This window comes from Lycium ferocissimum, unplaced genomic scaffold (assembly GCF_029784015.1).
Source record: "Lycium ferocissimum isolate CSIRO_LF1 unplaced genomic scaffold, AGI_CSIRO_Lferr_CH_V1 ctg6475, whole genome shotgun sequence".
NCBI lineage: Eukaryota > Viridiplantae > Streptophyta > Magnoliopsida > Solanales > Solanaceae > Lycium > Lycium ferocissimum.
In genome coordinates, this window is record NW_026726376.1 from 17,566 (window position 1) to 40,908 (window position 23,343).

At 32.1% G+C, this 23,343-nt stretch overlaps 1 protein-coding gene and 1 long non-coding RNA gene across 2 annotated transcripts; one reads left to right on the forward strand and one right to left on the reverse strand.

Moving 5' to 3' along the window:
* Positions 1 to 11,901: 11,901 nt before the first annotated feature.
* LOC132045324 (disease resistance protein At4g27190-like) lies at positions 11,902 to 16,653 on the forward strand. Its single transcript, XM_059435877.1, has 2 exons — positions 11,902 to 12,574; positions 14,123 to 16,653. Exons 1-2 carry the CDS (start codon positions 12,062 to 12,064, stop codon positions 16,637 to 16,639), a joined length of 3,030 nt encoding a protein of 1,009 aa, XP_059291860.1. The 5' UTR covers positions 11,902 to 12,061; the 3' UTR covers positions 16,640 to 16,653.
* Positions 16,654 to 19,347: 2,694 nt separating this feature from the next.
* On the reverse strand, positions 19,348 to 20,074 carry LOC132045325 (uncharacterized). Its single transcript, XR_009412397.1, has 2 exons — positions 19,934 to 20,074; positions 19,348 to 19,832 (listed from the first exon to the last, which is right to left on the reverse strand). It is a non-coding gene; the product is annotated as an uncharacterized LOC132045325 (long non-coding RNA).
* Between the last annotated feature and the right edge of the window lie 3,269 nt (positions 20,075 to 23,343).

Below are 23,343 nucleotides of genomic sequence, written 5' to 3' on the forward strand. Positions count from 1 at the left end.
AAAGTCTAAGTGGGAGATTGTTGGGGTATATACCTTTAACCATGCATTTAGATATGGTATATTCTAACAATTGTCATGGTTAAAAGTCTAAGTGGGAGATTGTTGAGATATATACTATTAACCATATGTTTGGATATAGTATTTATTATAGAATAATTATTTATTCAATTTTTAATAAAGAGTTAAATAGATCATGTACTAGTATGTGTCCTTTACTTATATAGTAGATGATTTAGTATATAGAGTTTAGCTTATACACGGAAGATTAAATCATCGGTTCTTATAAGTATAAAGTTTATGTTCACAATCTAAGATAAATTGGGACAAAAGTTTCGTATTATGATTGTACCACAAGATTAATATAATGTATTTTCATTAGGGGAACGGTATAGTTCCGTCTTCTTCTTAAGACATTTTGTATGTATTGAACGGACCAAGTAGAGATAAGTGTTTTTGTACTGAATATATAAAACAAATTCTCTAGTTCATTAAATGTACTTATACTTTTAATCTTGATATAATTATTATGATCAATGTGATTTGTTCATTATTTTGATATATTAAAAGGTACGACTCAATTGCGGGTCTATGTATTCCTGGTAAATCGGATAATGAAAAAATACATTTGTGAAATAATAATTAGTTGATAGAATCCATGTCTCGACTTTGAGATTGATGATACCTCTTTGTGAATACTTATAAGTCTCATGTGAAAACCCTGCAGGTGAATTTTGTATCCGTCACATGATATAAGCTAAGCGGAAATATAAAGGATTCAATTAGTTAATGAATTAAATTGTCAGTAATTTAATTTAATTGATTGGTATTTGTAATCTTAACATGGGGAGTTAAATAAGATTTAATGAAAGATTTCGAAATTGAATTGAGGAGTGCAGTTACGGTTTTTTTGTGGAATAATTCGTAATTTATTATGGTAGGATTAATTCAGATATTTCGAATTAACTCCATAATAGGAAGCCTCATTAATTAAATTTTGTGGTCCCTGCTGTGCCCGAATAATAAAGAATTAAATGGAATATTATTTCTTGGTAGAAAATAAAGACCCAGCAAGTTTTGGAAAAGGATGAAAACCCTAAAACCTGTAGTTATAAAATAGGGATCTTATTCCATAAGGAGGTCAAGGGTTTTACAAGCTTTACACTTTTCCATAGAAATTCGCCCACACGAATTTCGCAAGTTAGATTCTCGGGTTCTGCGGTAGAAACTGACCGTGGTGGAACAAGGGATGAACGTGTGGATGGTTTTTTCTTCGTCTTCAAGGCTAGATTTGAGGTTGATTCACGCTTCAAGAGATAAGTATCGATTTTATGTTTGATTAATATCTTGATTATGTGTTGTGCCTATATTACATGTAAGTTCGATCCTTGTTATTTGCTTCCGCTGTTTATGCCTGATTTCCATCAGAGCCATCACTTTTTCGCAAGTTCCACAAACTCAACTATCAGTTGTTTTCTATTCTTAACTGAACTATCACAATCTATGTATTAAAACACACCTCAACAATCAGTTATTTCTTTTTCCTACCTAAACTATTACTATCTACGCATTAAAACACAACTCAACCATCAATTGTTCCTTTCCTACCTAAACCATCACCCTCGTTCAAATTAAAGCAACTAATTCGCTTATTCATTAGCTAAAATTAAAGCAATTAGCAATAATTGTTTGGTTATTTTTTCAACAACTAGCACCATCTTTTAAAGTAAGATTCTTTTCTCTTTTTCTTTTGTTGTTGTACATGTGTCCCCTGTTGATTGATCTTTTTTCCATGTTAACATGTCTTCTGAAAAGATTGAACACAGTTGGGTTAATCATTAATGCATAACACTGTGACTGTGAGCAAAGCTAGTGAAGTTCATGGCCGCTGGAGCTGTTGCTCTTCTTTCATGGAAGATTGAAACTTCTAAATATGGACAGGTGATGAATTTTGCTATTTTTTTCTTCTCTAATATCATTCTTTAAAAAAAATATATCTTACTTGGCGCTTTTGTGAATCTAATTTGGGTATAACAATAAACACGGTCTTGAATCATTCTGAACCCTATATGTCTAATTTAATCTACAATTGTTTTACGATTTATTGTATTGAATAGATGGTTTTTGCGAAATAGAGAATCTCTGTTATTGGCATTCTGCAGTGGATGTGTTCAATTATTGTCAATCATGTTGCATAAAGGTGAAGTTTATGGGCTCAAAATTTTAATTTTGTACAGTTATTGAGTTCTAAATAAATAAGCTTATATATATATATATATATATATATATATATATATATATATATATATATATATATATTCAATGAGTTTATTAAATTAAGGTGCCGATTGGCCATAAAAATTATTCACTTTTTTTCGATTTTTTTTTAATTTTTTTTTCACTTTTGGGCGTTTGGCCATAAATATTTTAAATGACTTGTATTAAGAACACCAAAAACTCAAAAAACCTGTTTTCAAAAAAAAATTTCATTTTTTACAACTACATTTCACCAAAAACTATAATTTCAAAAATTATGACCAAACACAACTCCAACTCCAACTCCAACTTCAAAAATTAAAAAAGTGAATTTGTTTTTAGTGAATTTGTCATTTCTATATTTTTTTGTAATGCCTGCAGTGTTACATAGTCGTCTCCTTTGGAATTACGTTGCGAGTTACTCCAATAATTGTCTTTGTCGCCTTCTTTACATTGTTTGATAACTGTACAAGGGACATGCTTTCTTCTGTTGGGGAAACTAAGAAAAAGTGATGTGGAAAATAAGCAAAAGTAGAGCTTATCATATCATTTATCTAATCTTATCTCTTTGCTAGTGGCATTCCTTTTCTTCTTTTCCTTCCTTTAGGTTTTGCTTTGTCAATTCAGTGTTTGTCTTTGCCTTCAGTTTTCTTACTAGACTAGTTACGGAAGGCTCGTGCTAAGCCCGGGTCTAAACTCAAAATATAAAAATAGAAATTCTTATTAAATACGTATAATGTGACACATTTTCTACCGCATAATCTATTTAAATGTATTTGCAGGTTAATGATATTTTATTGATAAGTTTTATAATTATTAAAGTTTCTTCGTCACACAATTAGATGATTTTTAATGAAAAATTTATTTATGAGGATGAAAGTTAAGTAGAAAAATTAGCAAATCTCAAAGGGACACAATGACTCGATATCCTATACTAACATTGATTATGATAAAGTATGATAATTACAACTTGCAAAGCTCATAAATCAAAAAATATTTTTGTCTTTTTGTGAATTTGTGAGCGTGTGATTTTATTTATAGATAAAAATTGATTTGTTTTGACATATTAAATTTTCATTCATTATCTTACGTCAAGGGTTTATGCTAGTTAAATGTGATTTTTCACCTTAGTTCCAGACGAAATTCAAGAAATAACCTATATTTATTAAATTGAACCTCAAGATTCAATAAAATTTAATTCTTCATGTATTCTCTATACTCAAAAAAAAATTAAATTTAGTTAACCAAACAAGAGATTTTAAAGATAACCCGATCTCAATGGATGACATTGTCTTCATTTTCAACACTATATGGCATCATTTAAAAAAAATTACTTTTGTATTTATAATAAATCACAGATTTCAAAGCTGACGTATTAAATTGTCCATAACTTTTTTATTAGGCTAAAATTACATTCTTGAAAAAAATTAGCTTATAAAATAAAAAAAGACCTAAAAGTAATTAATTGAAAAGTTTGCATTAATTTGGAAACTTTTGTGAGGACTACAAAAGTCCCTTGATTGTCCCTTATATATAGTAGTAAACTAGATACGTAAGGTCCGTGCTCGCACGGCCCAACATTTACTTTTAATTTTGTTTGGTATTCAGAAGTTAATTTATATTAAAAGTTTTAATATTTTTTGTTAAACTTTAATTTTGACTATGAACGAAAAATAATTTCATCTTCTTTTAAATTTACACGTGATATCTTGCTATGTCCGACATTATATAGTATTTGTTAAAGATTACATGTTTGGAAATGATTTTTGTATATTTTATTAACAAGTTAGGGGAAAAAAAAAAAGGAGTATAGAAAATTATTGAAAGTAATTCAAATCAGAGATTCATATTTATAGTCGGTTTATATAAGAAAGATTTTGTTAACCTTTCATGCAAAATTGCATCAAGATGATAGGTTTATTTGTGGTTAGAGTTGCAATAAACACATACTTTCACATATTCTTTTTTCGGAAAAGGGCCAAAAATGTATCTTGACTATTTTAAAAGTTCTAAATCAGTGTTTTAAAAGGCGTTTTACGCGTAGAGCCGAAAGGCGAGGCATATCAAAAATGCACCGAAGCGTATAGGCGGGGCGTAAGTATCTTGGGGCGTAAGCCCCAACATTTGGGGTGTTCATTTGGGGCGTAAGCCCCGGGAACTTTTACAAATTTGAGCCAAAATTACTTATTATTTTTTTAAAAAAAGTTAAATATCCAGTAATTCACTCATAGTAAATTCTCAAACTAAATATCTCAAAAAGTCAAAAGTTTTTTCTAATAGTTTATCCTAATTTCATTAGCTTTTCTCATTATTATTTACAGAGTAACATATACACTTTACACCATTGTATGCAAAGTAAAAGTCAAAGCAAAGAGTTTTGTCCTCCAATTCTTACTATCTTCCATGTTTGCATTTTCCTTCTTTATGCTTTATTTTCTTCAAGATTTTTGTAGCGTTCTTCAATTTATCTTTTTCAAGATAGTTTTACTTTTAAATTTCTTTTGATATCCTCTAGTTTAGATAATGTTTTGAAGGCTCTCTCTAGCTATTTGTATTATAATGAGTATTAATTTGTATCTAGTTTTAGGTTTTAAAATAATAACTTTATATTATTGTCAATTTTATATTTGAATTATTAGGACAGAGTATCATTTTGTCAACTCTAATTATGTTTCATAGTCATGTTATTGTGTAAAACATCTTTACATTTAGTTTTTCAAGATATTTTTAATAATTCGTGCATATGTTAGCATGTTAATAATAAATATATACATTTTTATGCTAATTCTTTTTGATTTATATAACTTTAATATATTTTTACTTATATTTTTATTTTATTAATTTAGAAAATATTAAAAATTAAATACCCGTCGGGCTTACGCCCCGTGCCTCGAGGCTTACGCTTGGGCGAGACATATGAAAAACGCTTCGCCTTACGCCCGCGCCTTTTAAAACACTGGTCTAAACATATCCTTCATCCACCTATTTTGTTAGAAACACCCAACCGCTCACCATTTTGGTTCGCTTTTGCCCTTAAAACTAACATACATACATACATACATCTTCTTTTTTAGGTGACAATTGACGCTTATATCTATCTTGTGCTCAGGTATAAATTAAATTTTAATTATTAATTATTACAATTATATTCCTATTGGACGAAATTAAAACTTTTTCCTGTTAATTAAATCCGTCCTAGACTTACAAACCTAATGAGACAATGTATAGTAGTGCCCTCACAAAGAGACAAAAAGACACGAACAAGTATTAGCATTTGTAATATAAAAAATGTGATAAGTTACACATATACCTTTCAATAAAAAAAAATCGAGTTGAAAATATGCAATCTTCTTTTGTGTTTAAGTAAACGTAAATAAAGTTACGTATATTTTAAGGACATTAAGAGATATATCTTACATGTTCCTTCTAATTGTAATGTTTAAGAATATTTATTGATTGTTGAACATTCATCGTGGAAAAAACACCTGACACTAAATAAGGGGAAAAAAAAAACAAATCTCATCATTTGAATTTAATTTGAAGTACTATATATCAAATAGTTATGTAAAAAAGAATTAAATATCTTGAGGTTTAACAAATTTTGTACGACCCAATGTGCACGTAAAAATTAATTAGAAAACAAAACTAAAGTGCTTACCTTAATATTTATGAAATTATTTGCTTAAACGAATGGCACAAAACTTGATCCTATACGAAAAGAGCAGAAATGAGTTTACACGCAGTGCAATACTCCACTAACCCTGACACGTGGACCAAGGTGCTTTTTGTAACTGTTAAGAAAGAAATACAGATTGTTTTAGAGTTCATTTTGACCATTGATTACAATTACTGATTTGCCTTTATATTAAGTTAGATTTGCCAAAATGCCTTTGATCGTCCAGGGCATGGCTCTTCTATCTGATAGAAAAAGAAATAGAAATATTCTATTCACCTTCCTTTTTGACTTTTTCTTTTTTGTTAAATATCCAAACTGACTCATAATGTTCACACCAGCTGGTTAATATAGTAGGAAAAAACAATTGTCCAAAGTAGGGATAAGACATTATTACCTTTTTGAACTTGGGCGCGATTCTTTGACACATCTTATTTTTTTAGGAATTTTATTACCTCTTTTTTAAAACGAAATAATTACCACCCTAAAACTGGATATCTACTCTCTTATGAGAGATTAGTGACATACACTCTCCTTGCCACATCTATATATATATTTTTTCTATAGTTACCACCCTAAAACTATGTACTATCCTAAAACTATGTACTATAGACCCTTATGGTCCGAGCGTCGTACTTAGAACACATATGTAAAGGCTTGTCTGTACGCATTGTCTTTTTTTTACCTAAGACCTTACAAGCATGGAATGGAGGCACTATTTTTCTTGTATTACTCTACTCTTTCTTTCTCTATGTTAGCCTGTGCTTTAACTTCAGCATCTCTATCAAGTTGTATTTCGTGCATTGTTTTCTCCCAAATTGTTCTTTGAAGTATACTATTGCTAATATTAAAGAAATAATGGTCAAAAACACACTTGAACCAACTTTTTCCTAAGTTCCACAAACCTAATTATCAGTTGTTTTCTTTTCTTACATGAATTATCACAATCACATGTATTAAACGTATACCATTATTGATTAGTTAAATTTCTACGTAAATTATCATACATCATTAAAGCGCATATTTATCGATTATTTTTTCCTTTAAATCACCACCATCGTTCAAATTAAAGCAACTAATTCGGTTATTCACTAGCTAAAATTAAAGCAATTAGCAATAATTGTTTGGTTATTTTTTCAACAACAAGCACCATCTTTGAAAGTAAGATTCTTTTCTCTTTTTCTTTTGTTGTTGTACATGTGTCCCCAATTGCTCTTTTTTCCCTGTTAGCATGTCTTTTGAAAAGATTGAATACAGCTGGGTTAATCATTAATGCATAATACTGTGACTGTGAGCAAAGCTAGTGGAGTTCATGGCTGCTGGAGCTGTTGCTCTTCTTTCATGAAAGATTGAAACTTCTAAATATGGACAGGTGATGAATATTGCTATTTTTTCTTTTCTAATATGATTCTTTACAAAAAAATATCTTACTTGGCACTTTTGTGAATCTAATTTGGGTATAACAATAAACACGGTCTTGAATCATTCTGAACCCTATATGTCTGATTTAATTTACAAGTTTTTACGATTTATTATATTTAATAGATGGTTTTTGGGAAATAGAGAATCTCTGTTAGACATTGAAAGACATTCATCGGTGAAAAGGCATCTTAGTGGTGCCTTTCTGCGTGGGGACTCATTGAGATTTTTTTGTGGATATTGGCATTCTGCAGTGGATGGGTTCAATTATTATCAATCATGTTGCATAAAGGTGAAGCTTATAGGTTCTGAATTTTAATTTTTTAAAATTATTGAGTTATAAATAAATAATTTGTATATATTCAATGAGTTTATTAAATTAAATATAGGTCTTGAACTAAAATCTATTCCAGCTCCACCCCTATTGTTGCATGAAGGCGGAGTCAGGGTTGAAGCTTATGGGTCCAAAATTCTAATTCTTTTAAATTTGAGTTATAATTAATAATTTATACATATTCGTTTAATTTATTATGACAAATACGAAATTTGGATCAAAGTTACTGAGTTTGGCCGAATCCATAAGCTTCAACTTTGGGCTCCCCTGCAGTATTACCCAGTCGTTTTCTTTGGAATTACATTGTGAGTTACTCCAATAATTGTCTTCGTCGCCTTCTTTACATTGTTTGATAACTGTTCAAGGGACATGCTTTCTTCTGTTGTGGAAACTAAGAAAAAGTGATGTGGAAACTAAGCAAAGTAGTGCTCATCATAGCATTTATCTAATCTTATCTCTTGCTAGTGACATTCCTTTTCTTCTTTTCCTTCCTTTATGCTTGCTTTGTCAATTCAGTATTTGTGTTTGCCTTCTCTTTTCTTATATTATATTCACCTTCCTTTTTTTCTTTTTCTTTTTTGTTAAATACCCAAACTGACTCACGATGTTCACGCCAGCTGGTTAATATAGTAGGAAAAAACAATTGTCCAAAGTAGGGATAAGATATTATTCCTCATGACTTTAAGCGCAGCTTATTCGACACATCTTAACTTTTTCGTGTGTCTTATTACACATTTTTTTTTTTTTTAAACGGAATAGTTACTGGCACCCCCGCTTGGATATCTGTTTTATGGAGAGAGTGAGGTACACTCTCCTTGCCACATGTATATTTATTTGTTTCTATTTTTCTTCTTCAACACATTACTAACATTACTCATTAATTATCATTATTTTGGATTATTATAGTGTTGTTTCACTAATTTCATGGTGATAATATATTGTTTAGTTACACATATAAGTTTTATAATCTAAAATTAGTTCACTTCTTATTAAAAAAAAAAATCTTTTTTTGGTTACAAAAGATGAAATTGTATAAGTCGTTCGCTATTAGAGCCTATTTGGATGTAAAAAAGAAATTATAAGCGAAACGAACATTTATAAGCCAAAAAAATAAATAAGTTGGGCTACTTATAACCGAAAACGACATATAAGTAAAAAAAAAAAAAAGTTAGGGTAGCCAACTTATTTTTACAGCTTATAATAAGTCGTTTTATTTATGCTGCTTTTAGATAATTTCCAAGTAGCCAAATTATTTTTTTGAAACTTATTTTAAGACAAAATACTTTAAAAATTTAGTAAGTAGAAATATTATTTTCAAAAAAAAAAAACGAACTTATAAAATTTTCAACTTGTCCTAATAAGCAATCCACGACGGGCTCTTAATCTAAACATTACAAGTTGGTCACATAATTATTTCACCTATTACTATAAAGACAAGAACATTTCATTGATCACATGTAATTATGTCATCAATTTTAATATAGATCACATGTAGTATAATAACCATTTGCAATATGGCTAAAAAAATATATTATGTTCACATATAATTATTTCACCAATTTCAAGTTGTTACATATAGCTATGATCATCATAACTTTTTCCTCAACACATTATTAACATTGCTCATTAATTATCATTATTTTAGATTATTATAGTATTGTTTCACTAATTTCATGGTGATAACATATTGTTTAGTTACAAATATAAGTTTTATAAGCTAAAATTAGTTCACTTCTTATTAAAAAAAAAAAAAAAAAACTTTTTTGGTTACAAAAGCAAGTGTAGGTTGTATATTCTGATAACTGGTAACTGGCGTATTAGAAGAGTATGCAAGCGTGATAACATAGCTCTTTTGACTACCCATTTTTCCTGTCCCAAAGTACCTCATTAACTAATTTCAACTACTGCCAATCTCTAATTCATGAGACGGCCAAAATGTATTGCTAGGATTTGATGGGTAATGACCTCTTTGTGGTAAAGACATGAGGCAGACTAAGCGGTACAAGACATTCATGAAGTCATAATCAGCAGTGAATGAATTTCTGTTGTTGGTCTATTTATAAACGTTGACTCGTCCATTAGAATAGTTATAAATCTGAAATGTTCATCTTCAACCTCAAGCTCAAATATGATATTGTACGCAAAACCATCTTAAATCTTCTCAAAACTCCCTTAAATTTGAGATTTAGACTCCTCAAAAGATCCCCAACAAAATCCGCTAACACCCACTTGAAATAAATCACTCCTTCATAAAACCCAATTTTCAAGTTTGAAGCTCAAGCTTCAATAATGGCTATCCTCAAGCTCAAATCTGAAATTTAATCCAAAACAACCTTAAATCCTCTCTAAACTCTCTAAAATTTGACGTTTAAATTCATCAAAATATCCCCAACAAAATCCAATAACACCCACTTGAATGAATTACTCTTTCGAAAACTCATTTTTTCAACCTTGAAGTTCAAACTCCAACAATGGCTGTCAATGGAGTAATTTCAGATGCTAGAGGAAAAAAACGTGGAAATGAATTGACAGAGAGGAATATAATTTTATATTATTTTTTATAAGGTACAAAATACATTTTTAGATTTTCATTTTGATTTATTTTATTATTTCTTACTTAGGATCAAAAGGGTATTTTTAAAACTTGGGCACTGATTTGAAAGAATGAAATAGTTTTTATTTTATTATTTTTATTTTTTAAATTCTTGGACGAAATTTTTTTTTTTTTAAACTTGGGGGCTTATTTTAACACCCAAATAACTTGTCTCTACTTAATTAGTAACAATCCTAAAAAGGGTCCAAATACCTAATAATTAAAATTTGGGGTCTAGATCCCAAATAAAAACTTACTTGGGGCCCTGTTACCACACTGCTCCCAGTGTTATAGTCGTTTTCTTTGGAATTACATTGTGAGTTACTCCAATAATTGTCTTCGTCGCCTTCTTTACATTGTTTGATAACTGTTCAAGGGACATGCTTTCTTCTGTTGTGGAAGCTAAGAAAAAGTGATGTGGAAACTAAACAAAAGTAGTGCTCATCATAGCATTTATCCAATCTTATCTCTTGCTAGTGACATTCCTTTTCTTCTTTTCCTTCCTTTATGTTTGCTTTGTCAATTCAGTATTTGTCTTTGCCTTTTCTTTTCTTATATTATATTCACCTTCCTTTTTTACTTTTTCTTTTTTGTTAAATACCCAAACTGACTCATGATGTTCACGCCAGCTGGTTAAAATAGCAGGAAAAAACAATTGTCCAAAGGAGGGATAAAAGTCATAAAACATTATTACCTTCCTAAAAATTTAGCAAAAGAATTCTTTACACACGCTTACTTTTGTAGAGTCTTATTATTTCTCACTAACTTTTTTAAATCGGAATAATTCTTTTTCAAAATTGGATATCTATTCTAACATGGGAGAGTGGCATACACTTTCTTTGCATATATATTTATTTTTTTTTATTTTTTTAAATTCTTTTCGCTTATGTGGCAATTTTTAAAAAAATTGGAAAACTGAATTTTCCTTAAAAAACTGAAAATTGGATATTTAAAAAAAATCTGAAATTCGAAAACATGGATTTTTTTAAAATATGGAAAAATGGATTTTTTAAGAAATATGAAAAACTGGATTTTTTTTTCAAAAAAAATTCTTAAAAAATCTAGGTTTCATGATTTCATTTTTTTTAGGACACTTTTATTTTTTAAATAAAATCTGTATAATTTTAAAAAAAAATCTGTAAAAGTATTTTTTTTTCTTGTCAAAATGTGAAAAAACTGAATTTTTATAAAAATTTGAAAAAAGTAATTATTTTTTTAAAATGTGGAAAACCCGTTTTTTAAACTAATTTGGAAAACTATTTTTTTCATATATAGAAAAAAAAAAATCAGTTTTCCACATTTAAAAAAAAATCAGTTTAGAAAAAAAACTTTAAGCTTTAATGATAATTAATTAGGTGTAACTAAATGTGAAATACCCATTAAAAATGACACGTGTCAGATTTTATGCTTCTCACTCTCCCAAAAAGAGTGAAATACATTCTCCTTGCCACGTCAGTGCTTATGGTGGTAATTATTCCATTTTAAAAAAGTTCAGGAGGTAATAGGACTCCTAAAAAGGTAAGTTATGTTATAGCAACTTTGGCCATAGTTCCGGGACAACAATAACTTATCCCTCCATAGTACTTATTAAAATAAAGGAATCATTCTTCTCCCATATGTGCAAGACTAAAGAGGCTCCTCAACAACTATAAAAAATTAAAGATTTTACTGGAGTTGTGCCTTAAACAAAGAAGAAACAGTCAGTTTAGCTTCATTGATCATCTTTGAGAGCATCATTAGCATTCTGATCAGAAACACTTTTTTTTTTCGTTACCTCAAGAATTGTTCAATGGAAATACTCTTTAATGTTGCAAGTGGCTTTGTTGTTGAGGTGGGTAAGTGCACGTGTAGATGCATCTATCCTAAGATTGAAGATGCTGTCCATTTTTCATCAAATATTGAAAATCTAAGGAAGAAAATGGATAAGCTAACAAAGTATAGAGATGATATCAAAGGAGAGGTGGAAGGAGCTAAAGAAGAAGGCTATAAACCAAAACCGGATGTTCTCAAGTGGATCGAAGATGTCCACACACTGGAGAATGATTGGGTATCTATGCAAGACCGCATTGCGGCTGAGTGTTGTCCAAAATGCAGCCTTCTCAGTGAAGTCTCCACTAAAGTACAGAACATCCAAGATCAAATTTGCACCCTTATAAACAAGAGAGAAAGCTTTGGATCCAATTTGGTGGTAGAAAATTACCAGATGAGAAGAGTTGAGTTCATCCCGGGACCATCACTAGAAGGCCAGTCAGCAGCAACAAAAAATCTCAACAAAATCCTACAACTATTAGAAGATGATAAGGTATTTTTGGAATTAAATCAACATTAGTAATCCTAAATTGTTTGGAATTTGGTAGTTGCTAATTCCATTAATTCATGTAGTTACTTAAATGTTCATCCAAGTTATGGAAGTAACGTAAGTCACTTTTGAATTTCTTGTAACAAAGAAAATAATCAAACTTAACACAACCTTCCCAGGAAGTCATTTCAGCCAGAAAATCAACTTTGGCATGCCACGTCACCACTAAACTTTTGAATTTCTCAAGTGGTCATCCAACTTATGGATTTTCGTTAAGTATTCCTTTGTTTGTTAAATAAACTCTTTGCCAAGTCATTAATATTTACTCTATACATTTTTTCTTTCACCAAATAATATTTCTAATTCTTACCATGTAAAATGTTCTCCCATTTTAGCTGATAAAACATACACTCAATAATATTTCTCATTCAAAAAAAATTAACCAAGTACAAGGCATGACTGGAAATTCACAGATTCTTGACGAAAATCCATTGGTAATCAGGGGATACTGACGACTTCATAAATTGGAAGTCCATTTGAGAAATTCGAAAAGTTTAGTGACGTGGCATGCCGCGTCATCTTTTTGGCACTGAAAGTTGATTTTCCGCTAAAATGACTTTGCTGGGAAGTTGGGTTAAGTTGGATGATTTTATTCAGGGGGGTCACATATGATCCAAAAGATAATGGCCCCCCCAAACCGCTCAAAATTTTATGGGTTGGGCTGAAGGTAGTTTCTTATTGAGCTGATTTTAGCCCAACCCAATATAGCCCATTCTAAAGTGATCCTCCAACTTAGCTCAATACTAGCCCATTTTTAAGATTCACTTAAATTTAGGCTTATTGCTTGAAATTTACTCCTTTTTTTTTAAATTTTTTTATGTATTCACTTTTCTTGTATCATGCTTATAAGTTTGTGATGTGTTTGATATGAAGGAAAATATTTTTCACAAAAAAAATTTTTCTTGAAAATATTTTCCAAATGTTTTCCTCAAAAATATTTTCCACGAAAAATCTGCGAAAATATTTTTCTAAAAATGTATTTCTAGAAAATAGACCCTTCAAAAAAATTGGGTCATGTTGCGCAGGTCATGACTCAACCGATTTTTAGCCCATTTCAGCCGAGCCCATTTCAATCCAAATAACTTTTGGCTAATGTTAGCCCAACCCATTTTGATTGTGCCAATTTCAGCCCAACCCGCTCATTTGAACCCCCTAATTTTATTGTTATCAAGAGTTCAAAAGTGACCTTAATGCGTTATTTTCATAACTTGGATGATCATTTAAGTAATTAACTCTTTTAACTCAGTCTAGTAAGGTTTAGTAGTCAAAATGTTTTCAGTCAAAATAGATTTTATACTATTTTAGATATGGATGGGTGCTATTACCTCTTTTCTTAAGGAGATTAAGTTGAGAAAATTGAGATCAAGAGATTATGACTGAATGATCAAAGCCTCCTACGTCCTTCTTTCTCTAATTTTCTGAATTTTTTATGACCATTGTTGCATTTTTCACTTGTGGGTAATTGTTGTTGGGGTATCTGAATCCTTTCAGATATGCATCATTGGTGTGTGGGGTGCAGCAGGAGTCGGCAAAACGATTTTGGTGAAGAATCTAAATAATGAGCTCCGAAATACTGCGCCAAGCTCCAAACTGTTTTTTGGTGTTGTGATATGGGTTACAATTCCCAAACCGCCAACATACATAAGAGATGTTCAAGCACAAGTGGCCAAACAGCCAACAGAAATAAGAGGAGATGTTCAAGCACAAATTGCCAAGCGATTAAACCTAGAGGTAGATGACAAGGGAAGTGTAGAAAGCATAGCCGGAAAAATCTATCAAAGGCTCAAGCAAGAAAAGAGTTTCCTTCTTATATTGGATGATGTTTGGGAAGATATAAATTTGGTTGATGTAGGTGTGCCCCAACCTGAAGATGCCGGAAGAAGCAAGGTAATATTAACTTCCCGTTTTTTGAATGTTTGTACGCAAATGAAATCAAACATCCAACTGAAGATTGACACATTGGATGAGGATGAATCTTGGCAACTTTTTGTCAAACATGCCGGTGATAATGCCAATCTGGAGCATATTCGTCCATTAGCAAAGAAACTTGCAAGAGAGTGTGATGGTTTACCTTTAGCAATCACTACTATTGGACAATCTATGAGGGGAAAGATGAAGGTCGAGCTTTGGAAAGATGCTTTGAAATCACTTAGCATATCCGAACCCCATAAAGATGTAGAAAATAAGGTTTACCAGGTCATCAAGTTGAGTTTTAATTATTTAGTATCTCAGGATATTGAATCATCCTCAGAGCAAAGAAGCAAACATGTGAAGAAGAGGAGAGGTGACATTCAAAGTTGTTTCTTGTATTGCTCCTTATATCCAGCGGCTATTCCACAAGATGATATCATACATTCTTGGTGGGCAGAGGGGTTCCTTGGTGAACATGACACATACGATGAAGCCTACAACAGGGGAATCACAACGATTGAGAGTCTAAAAGGTGCCTGCTTGCTAGAAGACCATGAGATGGATGAGATGGATTCTGTGAAGATGCATGACGTGGTTCGTGATGTTGCTAGATGGATAGCCAATTCCTCAGGGAATGAACACAATTCTCTCATTCGAGCTGGAAATGGGTTGACTGACATATCACATATTAAAATGTCGGCTTCTGTGAAGAGAATATCTTTCATAAGCAACAAAATTGACCGAGTACCTGATTCCTTCATGGAATGTCCAGAAACAACAACATTACTTTTGCAAGATAATCACCTTGAGAACATTCCCCGTGATTTCTTTTTGGCATTTCCAAATTTAAGAGTTCTGAATCTGAGTGGCACTGGTATTAGAGCACTGCCTTCTTCCATCAATAGCTTATATCAACTGCATGCTCTTATACTAGGAAGTTGCAGGGCGCTGAAACAGTTACAACCTCTTGGTGATCTTTGCAATTTACACGTGCTTGATTGTAATAATACAGAGTTGTGTCGTCTTCCACGAGGAATGGACAAGTTGAAAAATCTGAGGCTATTAAATCTGCCTGCAGCTTCTTTAAAGAGCATCAAACGAGGATTTTTCCTCAATTTGTCTAGCATTGAAATGTTAAATATGACGGAGACTGAGAGTAATTTCCTTCACACATGGGTCAGTGAGATTCTTCTTGGACCAACTTCTTTTGATGAGATATCATCGCTACACAATCTGACTTCTCTTTTTATTAAATTGGATAGATCATCAATTGGCAATAGGGACTACACCTGGATGACTAGATTGAAAAACTTTCGTATTGAAGTTGGGAGATATAAAATGCCAATAAAATCCAAAAAGTCAGAAAAGACGATACGCGTCTCCCAGTGTGAAAATTTCAGTAACGGAGAGCTCTCAGGCATGTTGAAATTTGCCTCGGATTTGTACTTGGTAGAATGCAGCGGTCTCAGGAAGTTGTTTGCCTACAACAGTCTTGATGGATTAAAATCACTCTATATTTATGATTGTTATTGTGATTTCGAACCAGCGGAAGAAGGAAGTGGACAGATTGACCCTTTTCCAAATCTGGAAGATCTCAAACTCAGCCACGTAGATCGTCTAAACAGTGTCTCTGATTTCTGTCATCATCTCGGTCTAAGATTTTCTAAATTACGCCGACTCGATATAAACTCTTGTGATAGTCTAACATGTCTTTTTAACGTTGGGGGAGCTTTTTCTGTACCCAAGCACTTGGAAGAAATCACAATTAACTGTTGTGACCAGCTGGTAGAGTTGTTTGTGCAATGCGGCTCAAGTCAGACGACACTTGTCAACTTAGAAATTCCAAGAGTTCGGAAGTTAAAGTTGAGATTACCACCAAAATTAGGAACCTTGGGGGAGCCACAGAGTATGTGGGAACACATTCAGGAACTTATCTTAGAAGGTCCTAATCAAATAAGGAAGTTGCCTCTCTCTATTCAAACCTCCGAAAACATCAAAGTAATAAGAGGAACATCAAAATGGTGGAGCCAATTAGAGTGGGATGACGACAACTTCAAGTCAAATTTAGAGCGTTGTTTCATAGAATCCCTCTGGTAGAAGGATCAAAGTTTAAGTTACTTCTGCTGCATCTCAGGTGTGCCAATTAATTTTCAGATTTCTCAATTACGAAAATGCCTTTAGTACTATGCTTGATTGCTTGTCCTCTAGCATCCTTTTCTATTGAACTAATTTGAGCCTTTAATTGTTGTTGCCTCATTCAGGAGTCGACTAGAAAAGACAGAGGAAGGAATTTCATGCGCCGGAGACACAGAGATACACGTGTTGGAGTTTCCTTTGATGTATTTTCCTCTTTTGTACTAATTTTGCTTTCTGGTTCTGATATTTTGATTTCTTGACTGTACACTGAGTAATTTGTGTGATCGTCTGTTACATTGTAATGAACTGTCATTGCTTCTGTATTTAAACATTTTAGAGCATTCTTAAATTGTACATTCAAAATTTAGCACACGCCCTTTGTTTTCCATGTTTTGTTCTCAGAAAAGGAAAAGGATAACCAGCAATCAAGAGTTTGAAATATGAGACAGCCTCTTGCACATTTAGAAAAAATAAAACTTCCCGATATTCAGTTGAAGAAGATTTCTTATATATAGATAGATTGACAGTATTAGAAAGTCAAGCAGTGGTTCGAGTATTAAAGATTAATTATAATGTCTAAGTGTTGGTCAAACTGATATAAAGCTTAAAGTTGAGGTAGTTGTAAAGAGAGTGACTTCCGTTCAAAAGTGAGGGAGCTCATTTGTCATTATTTTCCCCCTTTCTGGTAAATGTTTCTGTTGAAAGATGTTTTCTGACAAGTCAAAACTAGAAATGATATATTATCTGGAAATATTTTCCGTCATGTCAAACACACTATGAAACGGCAAAGGTTTTTAGTGTAATTAATCCTATTTTCCTTACACCTAATACCACTATTAATCTCTTTCTTCTTCTTCTTCTTCTCTCTTTCTTTTTTTTGTTTTTTTTTTTTTCTTTCTTTCCAATTCGGTGTCTGGTATCAGCTTTGGGGCTTGACATATCCGGATTGCGCCAGGAACTTCTATTCTGTTTCTCTAATGTCCCATTCCTTCCACTTTTCATTTTACCAAATGTTTTTTTTCTAAGAATTATCTTTTCAACTGCTTGATCATTTTGTTAAATTACTAAATCCTATCTCAAGTGATCATGCATTAATTATGCATATATAATAGGCTTTCACAGTCTGAGTTTAGTGTTTGTTAAAAGACAATGACAAAAAGAAATAGAGAATCTAAGATAAATACCTATCTGCATCCGGTGTTTACACCAAATAAAAACAATTAACCTTCACAGTTAAAAATTATCTTGAAATAATAAATCACTTAACCATGGTTTGGAAATAATAGTGTAAATGAAAGTCACATATATTACATTCATTGATTTGGTAGAAATATTTACTAGAGGCATCCACTGCATTACAAAAAGAAAAGGCAGCTCGAGTAAATGCAAGGTAGCATAAAACTGCACACTCTAGCCAAAATTGTTAAAGCAAAACTAATCTTAGCTATTGTTGGAAATTTTACGAAAAATACTCGAACACGATTATTGTAGAGAATTCTTGAACAATCTCATAGTTTGAGACATGTCAATTAAGACACTGTCCTTAAGGATATTTAACCCGGTATGAGTGTATTCCCCAGGATTCAACAAACTCTTCTAGTACAAAACTATGAGCCAGAATCTAACAAAAATTAATGATGAAACCTCAGCACACACTATAATATAGTAGGAGAATTTTTGTATTTATCTATTCATTCATCAAAGACCTACAATTATTTATAAGTGAAAGAATTCACTGCCAGAATAGAATACGATAGCAACAACGGTCAAAAAGAAGAATCAATATCAAATAAAAAGCAATGGTAATAATGGGTGCAATCAAGGCTATTCAAGAGCCCGTTTGGATGGGCTTAAAAAAAAGTGACTTTTATGTATAAAGTGCTTTTAGAACTTTTAAGTCTTTGAAAGTTATTTTTATAAATAGCAGTTGAGTGTTTGGATAAAAGTGCTTCTTGAAAATAAGTTGTTGATGTGTTTGGTAAATAAGTCTTTGTTAAGCACTTATTTTGTCAAAATAACCGAAATACCCTTAAAGTGTTAACACCATAAATAAGTTGATTTAAAAGATTTTTAAACTCTAAAGTTGATTCAAATCAAAAGTAATTTATATTTTAAAATCACTTCCACTATAAAATGTTTATTTAAGTTAATTTTATAAATACATGTTACTTAAGGGGGGTGCATGAGCTAAAAGAGACACTTATTTTGGAATGGAGGGAGTAATATCTTCTTGATTTATTTCATTATTGGAAATGTATTTATATTGATTTGTTGTTTCAAGAAAGAGTTGTGTATTAATTATGAGAATATTAATTAAACCGTTCTTCTTCCTCCAACAGGTATATCCTATGTTAACGGTGAAGAGTGGATTTTGCAAAGAAAAATAGTGGTTCCTAAATTATCAAAATGAAAGCTTCGTCATGCACTATATCGTTGGCTAAATCCAGCAATCAAGAATGGTTTATTACCAATCTTAGACAAGGCTTCCAAACAGAACATTTCAGTAGACTTACAAGATAATGATACGTTTTGGACAATTATATAACTGAAGCACTAGATGAACGTGCAAGTAGAACAAAAACTTCTTGATTTATTTAATAATGATGATCTATTATTGGCATTTATGAAAAAATCAGAAGCAAATGGACATTTTTTGCCTAGGACTGCTATAAAGAGCATAATTTTTTTAATAAGTTAGGATCAACATGACTTAAAAAAGGGTAATACAATTCATATTTCAAAGATGGAGAATTTGACACAAAATAAAAGTGCTAATACAACCGAAAGCACTCCACTATAAATACAAGAAGTGGAAAATATTCATATAATACAAGCGTCAAGCATTAGAAATGTCACTAGCAATCATATCACGAAACCCCATCCAATAGACATCATTTTGTTCTCCTACATCTTCGACATCTACATTGTTAGCTCTTGACGTTGTGCCAATATCATTAGAATCAATCGATGGAATATAGCTCTCATTCTTACTGTTTGGAATGCATCATCCACATTGCATTTCTTTCTAATATAATTGTGAATGGCCATAGTAGCAAGTACGATGTCCCTTTGCGTGTCAATGTGATAGTATGACATGTCTCTCAAAATAGACCATCTTGCTTTCTAAACGCCAAATGTGCGCTCTACTACATTTCTACAAGAAGAATGTAAATAGTTAAATTTCTCAATGCATCCTCTTGGCTCTCGCAATTGTCGAGTTGCACCGCGGCGAAATTCAGCTAGGTGATATCTTACATTATTTCCTTTGTATGGAGCCATGTATCCATTCATGTGTGAATATCCTGCATCAACTAGATAATATTTGTTTCCGAGTGGATGTGGAAAGTTGAGCTCTTGTCTACGAAGGGCCTCAGCAAATATACGACTATCGTGAGCTGCTCCTTCCCACCCAGCCCATACAAATGTAAAACACATATTAAAATCAACAACGGCGAGAATATTCTGAGTCGGATAACCTTTACGTCCAATATATGGTATGACCTTGCAGTAATCTAGCTTTCACATGTGTGCCATCAATTGCTCCAATACAATCCTACAAGAAGTGAATGTAAAATAAGAAACTTGGGATCCATTTTTTTCTCGTAATGAATTCTAAGGGGCAAGAAACTATCATAAAAGCTTTTGTTATATAAGGGTAGTAAAGATACGATGCAGAATAATAAATTATCATAAACGGGTTACTTACTTTAAAGAAAGGGAGATATCTTTGTTTACATGGCTTGTAAGCATCGCAACCATCATTATAATTTGGATGTGGTTGAATGATATCTCTTGCAAGCTTACAAACGGCCTTTAAAACACTATGAAAGTGACTATGAATTGTCTCTTAAGAAAATGTTGAAAGATATCTTGTATCATTCGATTTCCAACTCCATGTGCACAAGTCATCAAGAATATGCCTAACATTTCATGTATAGACATTCCACGAGTGGGTTTAAGCCCATATTTAACTAGGTCATTGAATAGATCAATGAACACCGCCTTCTTCATTCGGAAATTTTCATAACAACGAGTCTCATTTCCTCGTAATATCTCTTGAATAAACTTATTTCCGAGAGCGCAATGATGTACAACAAGGTTCTTTGCATAGGTATTTTTAGAATACATCAAAATGTATTTACTCGTTATATGACATAAAGAATCCTTCTCATCTTGCTCTCTCCGAATCTCTTCTAGTTCTTGATCTTCGTCATCTAACAAATCACTTAAATGAGGAGATACCACATTGCTAATATCCCAACTCTCCATTTAACTGAAAATGGAAATGACTCAAATTAGTAAAGAATGAAAGTTTTTCCAAGAACCCAATTTCAAGATTTTTTAGAAACTCCATTGTTTCAATGCACTCATCTCAAATTACTATTCCATCAAAGAAAAACAACCACAGCAATACATAAAGTTCCCACATTCATTAAAGCCAACACAACAACAACAACCATAAGGTCTAAGGATACAACCACAACGTCAACACAACATTAACAATACATAAAGTTTACACGTACAACCATAAGATTGGGGATACAACCGCAATGTCTAAACAAGAAGCAATAAGTAGGGTTTACACGCACAACCATAATGTTCGAACATTAAACAATAAAAACATTTAACCATAGCAACGCTCCCATTTTCTCAAGGTGTAACCGATAGTTATACTCCAACCAAGATTTCCGAGCTTCATTTTCCATCTTAAGGCTTGACGTACATCCTTCTTAAGAAACATGTTGCAAACATAGTTGTACTTTCCACTCCCAAACAGGAATATCTTAAAAAAAATTTGCCAACACATTCATACACTTATCGATGACGGGATCATCTACCGAAGATTTTTCATTTGTTTTGCTAGACATAAACTCCACTAGAGAGTGTATATCCTCTCTCATTGAATTTTTTTTTTTTTTTTGACTTGAGTGCTAGTGCCAATCTCATCAATTGAACCTCATCTTTTAAGTGACGACTTGAAACATAATAGGATCCACATTCGTATATCATCACTTTCATCATTCCCTTCATCACAAGATCTGATAAAGTGTTCTTTGTCATAGGCGCCAATATCATTTGTTCCTTCTTCATCAAGATCTACTCGAATGCCGTACATTTGTTCTTGTTTTACGACGTGCTCTTTCTGAGCAACAATATCGTAAAACAACGCATCATAGCGATACCATATAAGTGAAAGATCTATTTTCCGAACTTATTGTATCGATCATCCTAATAACAAAAAATTCAAAACTACTTTAAACAAACCAAGAAATTTAGCAATGAAAGAAAAAAGAAAGACATATAGAAAAATGTGAGAGATGTACCTTAATTTTTCGCTCCCACCAATCATCATCTGCCATAATTGTATTTTTCATGGCATACCATCCTAAACCTATCTCCCCTCTCATCAACTTCTTAAAAAGAATTCAATCTTTTGTCATGTTATCCCAATGATTTTTCATTTGTTTTTTATCATAGTTTCTTCCCGTGGCTCTATTGAATTCTTCAACAACATTATTCCATCCATCTCTATTTAAATGAGTGTGTGGTCTACGTCCTTGTCTAATCTCATTTTCACACAAATCTATAAATTTAATGTTGGCATCATCATCCCACTTAGCATTACTTCGTGCTTTACTAGTTTCCGGCATGATTGAATGTAAACAATCTGAAGAAAGGAGAAATAAACGTTCATGAACTCTGCAACATCATAATGTTGGCAGCCCAATAACCAAACACACAACCACAATTTCCTAGTCGCAGCTTTTTGTACACATACCAAAATAGACGGATAATAAAGAAGAAGTGGAAGCATAAAAAATATTTGATTCTGTTGGTAAATTAAACAACAGCATACTTTCAATGTAGGTGCTTCTGTTGCACCTCAGGATTGCAAGCGTTTTCACAGAAAACTGCAGCATTCACAAGATATGTCTCCCAAACTAGCGTCCAACACAACCGCAAATCCATCATCATAATGATAACTCATAATCTTAAATCGACCATGACAAACTATGTTAAAATTTCATATATTATTAACTTTCCTGGCCACAAAATACACAGATTTTCTAATCAATTCCTGGACACAAAATCTGCCAAATTTTGTTATTACAAGCGGCATTCACAAGATATATCCCCCAAACTAACTCACCCAAGAACTCCTAATCTTGAATGAACTATGACAACCCGATGAGCCAGATTTAAGTAATTATTATTAATAAAAAACCTTCGGCCCGAAACAGAATGATACACATAGCCATGCTCATGTATCAAAAAGTCAAATATTACCAAGAAAGAGAACACAAACTATACAAGCAAATTGCATGCCTAACCAATTTATAGTTGGACTTGGAACATAAATATTGTTTCACTTGATTCTTAACAACTGTCATCATGGAAAGGCGCAGAAGCAACTTACTTCTTCTTATCAATGTCTGAGATATCACTCTTTTCTGCTCTCTCAACAATCACCTGGATAGGAACAGAGCAATGAGGGATAAGAACAGTGAAATATCAATGAAGAGCAAGACCTTTAACAACAGATTTCAAAAATTTCTTTCAAAAATTCTTCACTTTTTTCCACTCTTTTAAAAGAGAACAAAAAATTGAAACCATCAGCAAAACTACACAATAAAAACTTTGTCTCAAACACTGGGCTTCCAACT